Source organism: Glycine soja, chromosome 7 (genome assembly GCF_004193775.1).
Source record: "Glycine soja cultivar W05 chromosome 7, ASM419377v2, whole genome shotgun sequence".
Classification (NCBI taxonomy): Eukaryota; Viridiplantae; Streptophyta; class Magnoliopsida; order Fabales; family Fabaceae; genus Glycine; species Glycine soja.
The window spans coordinates 25,134,854-25,147,246 of NC_041008.1; the positions used below are offsets into that span (position 1 = coordinate 25,134,854).

General features: G+C 36.3%; 1 protein-coding gene across 2 annotated transcripts in view; it reads left to right on the forward strand.

The window, feature by feature from the left end:
- Positions 1-11,339, forward strand: part of LOC114419210 (ATP-dependent DNA helicase homolog RECG, chloroplastic) — a 50,904-nt gene extending 39,565 nt beyond the window's left edge. Inside the window, exons 14-17 of one of the 2 annotated variants that reach the window (XM_028384855.1) lie at positions 27-185; positions 1,854-1,937; positions 2,550-3,122; positions 10,956-11,339. In XM_028384855.1, the coding sequence (XP_028240656.1) occupies positions 27-185; positions 1,854-1,937; positions 2,550-3,122; positions 10,956-11,048 (909 nt within the window). In that variant the 3' untranslated portion in view covers positions 11,049-11,339. Of the gene's footprint in view, positions 1-26; positions 186-1,853; positions 1,958-2,549; positions 3,123-10,955 lie in introns of those variants that run through there. The other variant, XM_028384856.1, reaches the window with a different exon arrangement.
- The last annotated feature ends 1,054 nt before the right edge of the window (positions 11,340-12,393 follow it).

Sequence of the window (12,393 nt, forward strand, 5' to 3'; positions counted from 1 at the left end):
GTGGTGTCCTAACTTTTCTCTTTTAGTTATACTGTGCATCTTCAAATTCAAACATGGAAGATGCCATTACAGATGATTCCTCTAAGAGTGATGCTTATATGGCCCCACATGTTCTCGCCATGTCTGCTACTCCTATTCCAAGGACACTTGCACTGGCTTTATATGGTGACATGACAATGACACAGGTATTTAATTTGTCCTGTCCATGATGTTGATGCTAGATTTTGACTCCGTCCCTCTAGATGTGTTCTTTTGGCATGAGTATGTTTGAATTTTTTGTATCTACTTGTGAATTGTTTTGTGATTTGCTTGCGAGAAAAATTCTCAACCCTCTCATTTATATTTTACATAATCAAATAGAGATGTGGAAATGAGCATTGGAAAAAGTTTTGCAGTAGTAAGCAATAGGTTCACTGGGTAAACATAGATTAAGGTTTGCGTCTTATTAGGCTCTAGATATCATAAAAGAGAACATATGAATGAATTTGTATCTGAATTATACAGTAGAGGAGCATATATTTATTTGAGAAGTCACAAATACAAGGATAATTACAAATAATTTTAAGAATATATTGTGCTCTATTTAACATAATCTGCTCTATTTACATTGTTACTACAATTACATTATTTGCGAACCGAAAGACTGGTGTGATGTGGTGTTTTGGGTCACAATATGTTTGAGAAAGAGAGGGATTACGAACTATGTGATTAGAAGCACTAGAATGAGTATCCAAAATCCATGATCGGATAGCAATGAATGCGAGAGACAAACTGTAGAATTTAGCAGTATTAGCTATAACGGCTAAAGATAACGTGCATTGTGCTGTATTAAGTTGAAGGTACTCTTGGTATTCCGCATCAAACAAAGCATCCTGATTGTCACCTGCAAAATCTGTTTTTCATTACCTGAAGGATTGAGAATGTCACATTAACTGATCTTTCTGGAAATCCAGTCTAGGAATAACATCTATCTTTGGTAAGGCCAGCATGTTTAACAATAGGAGCAATGGGGACAATTACTTGTACTAGTACCATGGCCTCCTTTTTCACTACTAAATCATGACTTTGGCCTCCACAACTTGGCAATTGAGTTACAGGCTGGGGATTCTTAGCCTGTTTGTAAACAATTAATATTGGTCTCTCCAAAAGGGGAACTTGTAATAAATAATCTAATGAAATCTTCCACACTAGAGATGCTAGGGTTGATCAATATTTGAACAATATTCAAAATATTTCTGAAGGCCATGTATAGAAAACACCATACACATTGCTGCAAGTATCCTATATTTCAGGGGTTAGATTAACTATTTACAGATAGTACCTGGAAATTCCTATAGTCCAAATATATACCGGCAATCTGATTGGAATAAAAGAAATATGATACTTTGGAAATAGGGAAATAAGGAAATTCAGAAATAGGGAAATGCAACATGTATAATCAATATTCATCTAATCTTAATCTTTGTCTTAAGATCTTCATGGTCCTGTGCATTATATTTAGGGTTAGATTTGGGTTTTTATTATCAATAATAGTATCAGTTTTCGAAACTTCGGAGGGATCCAGAGTTTTTGTGGAATATTATACTTACTCTTAGGCTGAAAGACTCATGAACTCAATCATACTTTCTTGTGTTATGATATTAGATTGTCTTGCCTGCTTTTCTGTCTTTTCTGATATTTCTTTAGTGATTCTATTCTCAAAAGAAAATATTATAAATGAGAGCCTTTACAAAATTTGTGAAAGATATTTTTCGTTGACTGTTTCATTTTGGTTTGTTTTTCCCATTTTTCACAATTTAATGTGTGAAATCATTTTCTTTTGCAAATGCTTTCAACTTTGCCTTGCATCACAGATAACCGACTTACCTCCTGGAAGAATTCCTGTTCAAACATTTATCATTGAAGGAAATGACAAAGGGTTGGAGGATGTCTACAAGGTGACAGTCCTTTTGAAAATGTACTTCTTTATGTCTTTATGATTCTTTCTTATGCAGTCTTTGGTCTTTCTTTCCTTTTTTTTTAAATAATTGAAAATTTTATAATTTAGGAAATGAAATCTAGATGACGGGCTTCAATATGCCTCTTTATAGCGTGCTGGTAGCATCTACCTTTGAAAAGATCAAAAATTGTTATCTCACAATCAGTTATTTATTTATTTTTAAATGTTGGATTCTGCAGTCACTTCTTTCAATCTTTTGAAGTTAATGAATTTACTTTTGGTGTCATGTTCTTAAGCTTAACACCTAGTGTTAGTAAACAGGAGAAATACATTTTATTCTTGTTAGAACCATTCTTATGAAAAAGAGTGAAGATAATGAAAAAGATAGCATACATCAAGCTTTAGTGTGTACATACAAAGTTTCTTATTTAAACATAACATAAACCAATAGATATGACTAAATAGTAACCTATATACTGTATTGAGAAATATCTTATGCCATCAATTCATTAGCTCTTAATCAGCCTCAGATGCATTCTATGTCATTTAGAAATTTATTTTGTTGATTTTTTCCTAAGATATGGATGTAATTGATGTTTTAATGACACAGATGATGCTGGGTGAGTTGGAAGATGGGGGGAAAGTTTATCTTGTCTACCCAATTATTGAACTTTCTGAGCAGCTACCTCAGCTTCGTGCTGCCTCTGCCGATCTTGAAGTTATATCACACCAGTTTCGAGGATATAATTGTGGCTTATTACATGGAAAAATGACAAGTGAAGAAAAAGAAGAAACATTAAGAAAGTTTAGGACTGGAGAAATACATATACTACTTGCCACTCAAGTAATTGAGATTGGTGTTGATGTTCCAGATGCATCTATGATGGTTGTGTTGAACTCTGAGAGGTTTGGAATTGCCCAACTACACCAACTCAGAGGGCGAGTTGGGCGCGGAACAAGGGCATCAAAATGTGTACTAGTAGCATCAGCTGCCAGTAGCCTAAATCGTTTGAAAGTACTAGAGCAATCATCAGATGGGTTTTATCTTGCTAATATGGACCTTCTGTTGCGGGGACCTGGTGACTTGCTTGGAAAGAAACAATCTGGACATCTTCCTGAGTTTCCTGTTGCCAGATTGGAAGTTGATGGAAATATTTTACAAGATGCGCGCATTGCTGCACTGGTAATTGTTTAATAACACCCTCTAATATTTATTGAATTATCTATTAATTGTTAATATGGTGGTTTGTTACTTTTAATGTTACAGCTGTCCAGATAGTAAATTAGTTATTGGCTAAAGTGCGTGTTTCGTTCAACTTATTTTGTTATTCTTTACACTTGATTATTTTATGATACCTACCTTGAAACCCTCCCAAAGAATGTTTACAAGATGCGCACATTGCTGCACTGGTAATTGTTTAATAACACCCTCTAATATTTATTGAATTATCTATTAATTGTTAATATGGTGGTTTGTTACTTTTAATGTTATGGCTGTCCAGATAGTAAATTAGTAATTGGCTAAAGTGCGTGTTTCGTTCAACTTATTTTGTTATTCTTTACACTTGATTATTTTATGATACCTACCTTGAAACCCTCCCAAAGAATGACTAGTGGGGGATAGTGAGCATCCATACCACTTTTGTCCGAAACACAGGGTTCTAATTGTTGACACTTCACATTTTAGAATGGCACTTTCTGATCACATCGATTATTTGCAATTAAACCTAGTAGCACATTTCAATCCCTTACCTATTAGAGATAAGACTGTACATTTTATGTTTGTCATTTCACTGTAATTTCAGTTGCATTTATTCTGTTAGATGGTTAGTTTGTCCTTTAGTTTGTTAGTTGCTGATCAGCAGTACTGTTTCTCTTAATGATAATCTCACTGTTCATTTTCTGTACTATTATTGCTACTGTATTTTCTTGGAATGTGAATTTGTGATCTCCCTATACAGTTAAAGCTTATATCCTCTAGTTAACCCCTAAAAATGCATTGTTTACAATGCATTTAGAACTCCTTTTCAATAGACATGTACAAAGTTATTTAAAAAGGAACAGTTCTCACTCAAATTCATAGAGTTTGAGAGAGAGAGAAAGAAGAAATCTGGAAGATACTATTATTGATTCAGAATGAAAGACCGGTTACAAACTGATTCTGTTTCTCTATTTATAGAGAGAACAGATATGATTACACATAACCAACTAAGGCAGTTAACTAACCAAAGTTAGTTACTGCTCTAACAGAAATAACAGCTTCTAACAAAATAACAGAAATAACAAAACTACAGCTGTCCTAACTGAATCATAATTGTTCTAACAGTTGCCCTAACTGAATCACAAAGTAAAACTTACTTAATACACGAATACCCCCCCTCAAACTCAATGGGGTTGAGAATCAGAAATGGACTCAACTACATTGAGTTTGGACCTAAGAAAGAGAAATCAAGTTGGTGACAGAGGCTGTGAGGGCATCATCCCGTTGATCTATAGAAGGAATATGATACAATTTGAGCTCTTTAGCCAAGACTTTGTCCTTGAAAACAAAGAAGTCAATTTCCATGTGCTTAGTTCGGGAATGAAGAACTGGATTATGACTGATAGCTACTGCACTTTGGTTGTCACGGTAAATCTCTGGGGTCTGAAACGGAACAGATAACTCTGTTAAAAGAGTTTGAATCCATGTAACTTCAGTCGTGGCTTGAGCCAAGCTCCTGTATTCAGCTTCAGTGGAAGATCTAGCCACAATTTGTTGTTTCTTGGACCATCATGAGACCAAATTAGGACCAAAATAAATCACTGCACCAGAGGTAGACCTTCTATCATCTAGATCCGAGGCCCAATCAGCATCACAGAGGGCTTTGATAGTAAAAGGCTGAGAGGAAGGAGCAACCTTGAAATGTAGACCATGATGAATAGAGCCTTTAAGGTACCTTAGAATGCGTTTAACAGCTGCCCAATGAAAGTCCATAAGATTAGCCATGAATTGACAGACCTTGTTCACAACATAGCTTAACTCAGGTCTTGTAATGGTTGTGTATTGAAGAGCACCAACAACAGACCTATAGAGAGATGGATCACTGAATAAATCCGAGTCAGCTTTAGTTAACTTGCAATTAGCAGTCATAGGGGAAGAAATAGGCTGTGCTTTTTCCATTTTGGTTTTCTGAAGCAAATCTCTGATATATTTGCTTTGAGTCAGTAGAATAGTCCCATCAGCCACTGATTTGATTGCAATACCAAGAAAATAGTCAAGTTTACCCAATTGTTTAAGAGAAAAATTGGAATGCAACTTAGTGGTGAGTTGCTGAATTACAACATTGGAGGTACCAGTGATAATGTGTCCTTTGTATTTATAAACAAAAAACGAAGGATCGCACTTGCTGGCCACAAACCCAAGCTGTAAAAGAGTTCCTTTGAGCCTATCAAACCATTGTCTTGGGGCCTGTTTAAGGCCATACAAAGCCTTTTGTAGCTTGCAAACCAAGGTTTTATCTGAACTTTCGAAGCCTTGTGACTGCTGCATGTAGATAGTCTCTTCAAGATGACCATTTAAAAAGGCATTGTTGACATCTAACTAGAACAAATCCCATTTATTAGTGAGAGAAAGAGTGATAATCAGCCTGATTGTAACTGGTGTTATCACAGGAGAAAAGGTTTCATTAAAGTCACAACCAGCAACCTGATGAAATCCTTTAGCCACTAACCTAGCCTTGAACATGTTAACAGTTCCATCAGCATTCTCCTTAATTCTAAAGACCTACTTACAACCCACTGCTTGTCTGTCTTTGGGAAGAGGAACAAGATCCCATGTTTTATTATTGTTAAGAAAAGCCTCATACTCTTGTTTCATAGCAGCAAACCAATGAGGGTCAGCAAGAGTCTGTTTAACAGTGTTAGGTTCACAATGTGCCAAAAACAGTGAAGGATGCAGCCTAGATTGATGAATTCCAGAATTGGATCTGTTTTGCATAGGATGAACATTTTGAGGGAAAAATAGGATTAGAAGAAGAACTGACAGTGAGACTGAGAAGAGGTACTGGACAGTTCACTTAGATTTCTATTTAAGTCAGAAAGAAATAGTGTAAGGGTGTTCATTAGTAATAGAATTTGGTTCAGCATTTGAAAAAGAAGATGATATGACATTTTGAGAATTAGGGAATTCGGTATTAAGGGATCTAGAGGGATCAACACTTACAAAAATAGAATTAGTTTCAACATGTTGAGAAGAATGAGTGAGTTTATTAGGTGAAGGTGAAACAAGAGGAATATGAGCATTAGGTAAAAAATCACTCTTAGAAGAAGTGACAGAGTTGGATAAAGGTAGAAAAAGATCATTGTAAGGATATTTAAGCTCATTGAAAATAACATCTTTGAAAACATATAATTTGCCATTAGGAGAGACACTTGTAGCCTTTGTGAGAGGTGGAATAACCAAGGAACAAACACTCATGTGACCTGAAACAGTGTTATCAAATAGTGGCCATTTTTTTTTATCAGCAAAGATGATTTATATTAATAATGAAGTACCAGAGGTACTAAGGATACAAAAAAGCATGAAACATCAGTGACCTGGTTCCAAACTCTGGGAACCAGAAACTAAGAAAATACAATATGTAATTGCTGCCAGTGCAGCTAGTTGAACTACCCCCCTCTGTTAGACAAAAACTGATGAGAGATTTGACGACCAGTGATTGAAGGGGATCGCAAAATTCTCCTCAAAATTCCTTAGCCAGGTCCACAGTAAAAATATGGCGTCCTCCAATATTTTGTTGCCATCAAAAGTTTCATTTGAAAAAATAATGTTGTTCCTCTTCTGCCACACTGACCATGTAAGGGTCATCCACCAACACTTCCATCTACTATCCCGGATTCCTTTAACCATAACTTCGACATGTTGGGAGAAATGCTGCCTTGGATGTTGCGGGATAACACCTAGAATGTTCACCCACGACATAGATTCCAACCACAGAGGCAGGATTTTATCACAGTGGAAGAACAAGTGTGCAGCATCCTCCTCGACCCTCCTGCAAAATGGGCAAGATGTATCATTGATTTTCACCCGTCTCCTTGTCAAATTGTATTTAGTTGGCAGCCTATCCCTAATCAATCTCCATGCAAAAACTGCAACTTTGGATGGGATCTTTAGCTTGCATAGTTCTTCAAACTCCTTCACTTGATTGCCTTCTGGAGCGACTCCCCTCATCTCATCATAGGCACTTTTTGTCGAATATTGACCACTAGGGTCTGCTATCCAATTCCACTCATCCCTTCTTTTAATTTGTATATGGCTGCCTTCCACCTCATTTAGGAAGCTGGCTTCCATACCAATCTCACTGTTGAACAAATGCCTCCTCTATTTGAAGTTCCACTCCTAACCCATATCCTTCTGAGCTCCCATCTCCTCAATTCTGTGATTCTGTTGGCAAGAATTGAGGTATAGCCTAGGGTATTTTGCTAAGAATGTTATCTCACCATCAAGCCATCTATCCTCCCAGAACTTGATTTTATCTCCACTCCCTACCTTCCAAATTATTCCATCCTGAAAAACATTTTGGTGTATCGGATGATGTAGAACAAATTTTAGGTCCCTCCACCATATGGAAGCGTTATTATCGCATGATGCTTCATCCAGTCCCCTCCATCCCCCGTACTTTGATTCCAGAACCTTTGCCCATAACTCTCCATGGTGATGGAATAAATTCCACTTCCATTTGCCAAGCAGTGCCAGATTGAATTTGTTGATGTCCTTGATTCCCAAACCACCACTTTCTTTTGGAAGGCAGACTGCCTCCCAATTGACCCACGCGATCTTATTATGGTTAGCTCCACCACCCCAAAGGAACCTACGTTGTATGCACACCAATTTGTCCACCACCCTTGTAGGTACCCTGAAAAAAGAGAAGAAATAAATTGGAATAGAGGTTAGGATTGACTTTATAAGAGTGACTCTCCCCCCAAAAGATATGTCTCTGATTCCACTTTGTTAGTTTCCTCTCACACTTATTGATGATTGGGTCCCACAACTGACACCTCCTTGGATTTGCCCCAATGGGCATCCCCAAGTAAACAAAAGGGATGGGCAGCAGGCTACAATTCAAGTAATTGGCTGCAGTTTGCTTACACGACTTCCACATTCCAATTGATCCGAATCTGTTTTTTGCAAAATTTATTTTGAGACCTGACACTCAAAGGTCCTCAAGATGGCTTTGATTATCCTGATATTCTCCATTGACACCTCACCAAAAAACATGGTATCATCTGCATACTATAAGATGCTAATGTCCACTTTATCTCTCCCAACTGGATAACCTGTATAGATCCTCTTCTCTATAGCTTCTCGCATAAGACCATTTATGCCTTCAGCAACAATATTAAATAAGAGGGGCGCTAGTGGATCTCCTTGCCTTAGACCCCTTTTAGGGGTAAATTCTGCCGAAGGGCTCCCATTTACCAAAACGGATATAGACGCAGATGATAGGCATTTCTCAATCCATCAAATCCATCTAGAGCAGAATCCCATCCTTCTCATCATGTATATTAAGAAATTCCATGACACTGAATCATATGCCTTCTCGTAATCTACTTTGAAGACGATGCATGGTTTATCTTTTCTTAGCTTCCTCCACCACCTCATTTGCAATTAAAACACCATGTAAAAGATGCCTACCTTCTATGAAGGCAGATTGTCTTCCATCTATAATGTGCGCCATCACCTTCTTCAGTCTATTGGCCAAGAGCTTACTGACAATCTTATATGTACAACCTATTAGAGAAATGGGTCTGTAGTCCAATAGCCCTTGTGGATCATCCACCTTAGGGATTAATGCAATAAAAGATGCATTAGAACCCTTTGGGAATACTCCATTTACATAGAATTCATCTAGGAAGCGAAGGATGTCCAGCTTCATGATTTCCTAGAACTTCTTGATGAACTTAAAGTTAAGCCCGTCTGGACTTGGGCTTTTTTCACTCCCACATTCTCAAACAGCATCCTTTACCCCCGCCTCCTAAAACCGCCCTATCAACATATTATTGTTCTGGTGATTGATTGCCTGAAACCGAACTCCATCAAGTGTTGGTCCGAGAGGCTCGTTTTCCTAGAATCTTTGTAGAAAGAACATTCTAACTGCCTCTTTTACCTTTTTAGGTTCATCAACCCAAATGTCATCAATCATGATTCCTTTCAATAGATTATTCCTACGTGACACATTCATCAGCTTGTGAAAGTACTTTGAGTTACAATCTCCTTCTTTAATCCATCTGGATCTCGACTTTTGCCTTAATAATGACTCATGTGATTGGGCAGCCACCCACAATGCTTCCTGTAGCTGCTTCTTAGACATCATCTCCTGTGGGGATAATTGTCTATCCATTGTATCCTCTTCAAATTTATTGAGCTCTTCTTGAATATGCTTGACCTTCTTAAAAGTATCCCCAAATTGCTCCTTGCTCCAAACCTTCAACCTGCTTTTGAGTCTCTATTTTTTCTTTGAGTACACAGCGCCCCCCCCCCCCATCCCGACCCACTTTGGTGAACAGATGACCAGCATTCACGCACAGTTCTAGTGCAAGATCTGTCAAGCATCTAGCAATCAAGGACCTTAAATGGTTTGGGTCCCCAATCTATGACCTTGGATCTAATCATGACCGGGCAGTGATATGAGAAGTTTCTGTCTATGGTAACCTGGGTGGTTACAGGCCATTTGCTGAACCAATCATAGGATACTAAGAATCTGTCGAGCTTACTTTTGGCTAATCCGTTTGGTCGATACCAAGTAAACTTTCTTCCCACCCATGGTGCATCCTCCACCTCCAATTCATCAATCCAATCATTAAATTCTTTTATACTATTATCCTGCTCTCCTCTGTGACAGTTGCCCAGCCTCTCCGATGGGTTTCTCACATTATTGAAATCACCAAAAATGCACCATAAACCCCCGTTATGTGAAGATTTTAGTTGTTTGATGTTGTCCTATAAAACTCTCTTGTTCTGAATATCATAAGGTGAGTAGACGGTAACAATATGTATTTGTTGAGTCTCCTTGACCCATTCACCAGTCAGCAAGATGAAACCTGTGCCTATGACTTTACTTTGTAGTTTGAAAGCTGCTTCACTCCACAAGCATAATATCCCTCCAGCTGTGTTAGATGCAGGCTGCAGTTCCCACCGTACGTCATTGTCCCCCCATAAAGCTCGACACAAGCTCTTGTCAATGATCTCCTTTGTTTCATGGATGCACAACATATCGATATGCTCTTTCCGGACCATTCTCCTAATTGCAGCCCATTTTATCCCCCTCCCTAATCCCCTTACATTGTAAGAGATAATATTCATGGGGTCTTTGAGCCTTCATCCTTCTCCACTTGGACCTTATTAAGTATGTCTGATACCATTTGTTGAAGGGTATCCTTTAACTGTTTGGCCATACTTCTGGTCATAGGTCCTTGTATTTGGGCAGTTTGTGGAATCAAGTAAGAAGACAAACATAGGTTGCTGCAAACTCAGAATGTGTCACAAATTATGAGTTTTATTAATTCCTTGTACAGCCATTAAATTTCAGTTTATTTATATGCATATTTTCATATTATATTTTCTAATGATACTAGAAGTGTTAATTACCTAAATTGACTTGGATACTTAGATCTTTCCAATCATAATAATTAATGATGCTCAAGTTATTTTGGAATAGCACAGTACATGTGGACAAAAATTCATTATTTGTAATTTCTACTGGCATTTGTAGCTGCTGCTGTTTAAGGTATAGCTTAGGAAATTGTATATTGATCAAGTCAATAAACTTTTGATGGTCATATGGTTCTTGTTTTTTAAGTTTTTAGCTTCTATATTTATGTGGATTTTAATTCCAGGTCTCACTGCCCATTATAAGAAAGTTTATCGGCTGAATTAGTTTATGCTATATTTCATTGGATCTAGTGACAGTGATAATGCTGTTTCTTTTATCTGTAACAATAAATTAATTTTCAATTGTCCAAAACTGACTGATTGCAGACAATTTTAAGTGCATCCCATGATTTGGAGCAATTTCCTGAACTTAAACTGGAGCTTAGCATAAGACAGCCGCTTTGCCTACTTGGTGATTGAATCTTGACGTGGTATGGTATTCAGAAGTTACTGTGCTCATTGGATAATTTTGACAATGTAATTAATTTGATGGGCTCTTATTGGTCATGTAAACACCATTTAGCTTTTAGGTATTTTATATGTTTATACTTAGAAAGCCCGTTATTGTCTGTATACCATGTGTTAGCCTGGTCAAGTGGCCATAATGATTCCTTGTAGCAATCTGTCATATTTTGATGTATCAAAGAAACCCAGGGCAAAAAAATGAATTGAAAATCTTAGAAATCGTACTCATTTCTTTATACTTGTTCATATCTTTCACGTCATTTCATTTCCTTTGTTTTTTAGCACGTTGCAGTGCAATTTTATTGAGGATGCATGTAGTCAAGAGTGTATTAACATTTCTTGTATCAACTGCTGTGAAATGTTCAGAAATTTGTCTAACTAAATCGCCAGGGATATTCACAAGGTTAAGGAATGCTAGTGATACTTATATTTACACTTTTTCTAAATTAAATTTTTATTATTAAAAGAAATTCATGTGAAATTCGTAAAAAAATATTGAATTTACTTAGACTTGAATAATTTAGAGAGATTCACATGAAATTTACCCAATTTTTTATTGTTTAATATAAAGTAACTAATTTTTTAACTAAAACGATTGACTGGATGCAGTATAATTGCTGTTGATTTGTGATGAAAATTGATAAAATTGGTATTAAAGTAGTTCCTAATAATAATCACTTAATTGAAATGTATAGGTAATGGTAAGTTTTTACAATATTACCTAATTATAAATTATCAAACCTTAAATACGCTGTTTTTTTTTTCTCTCGCCTTGTTTTCATTTTTGGTTCCTGTGTCTTTTTTTTTTTTCTTACTTTTAGTCTCAGTAAATTTATATTGTTTTAATTTTTGTACCTTTAAGATTTTATTTTATTTTATTTTATTTAATCCTTATAAGTTTATATTTATAGGGATCAAAATTGGAGAAAATATAATCTTATACCGACTAAAAATATATTTATTTAAGGTTATCATATATGGTAAAATTATTAATTTTTTAATAATCGATTTAAAAGATATATGAGGTGATTTTAATAATAATTGGTTGAAAGTGTAAATTTTTACGCAAACTCAATGTCTAATTATAATCTAAATGTAAAATTCTTCCAAAATAACTTGTTATCCAAATGAAAGTCACTCGTAGCTTTTGTACGCATGCCAATTTGTATTCGGGAATAAGCATCTCTTCCCAACTTGGTTTTGCTGAGAAAAAATGGAGATTGTTGTTTGGTGCACCAGCAAAGTTTATAAATGACAAAAATGCCCCTAGGTTTTTTTTTCCTTAAAAATGTAATTTTTT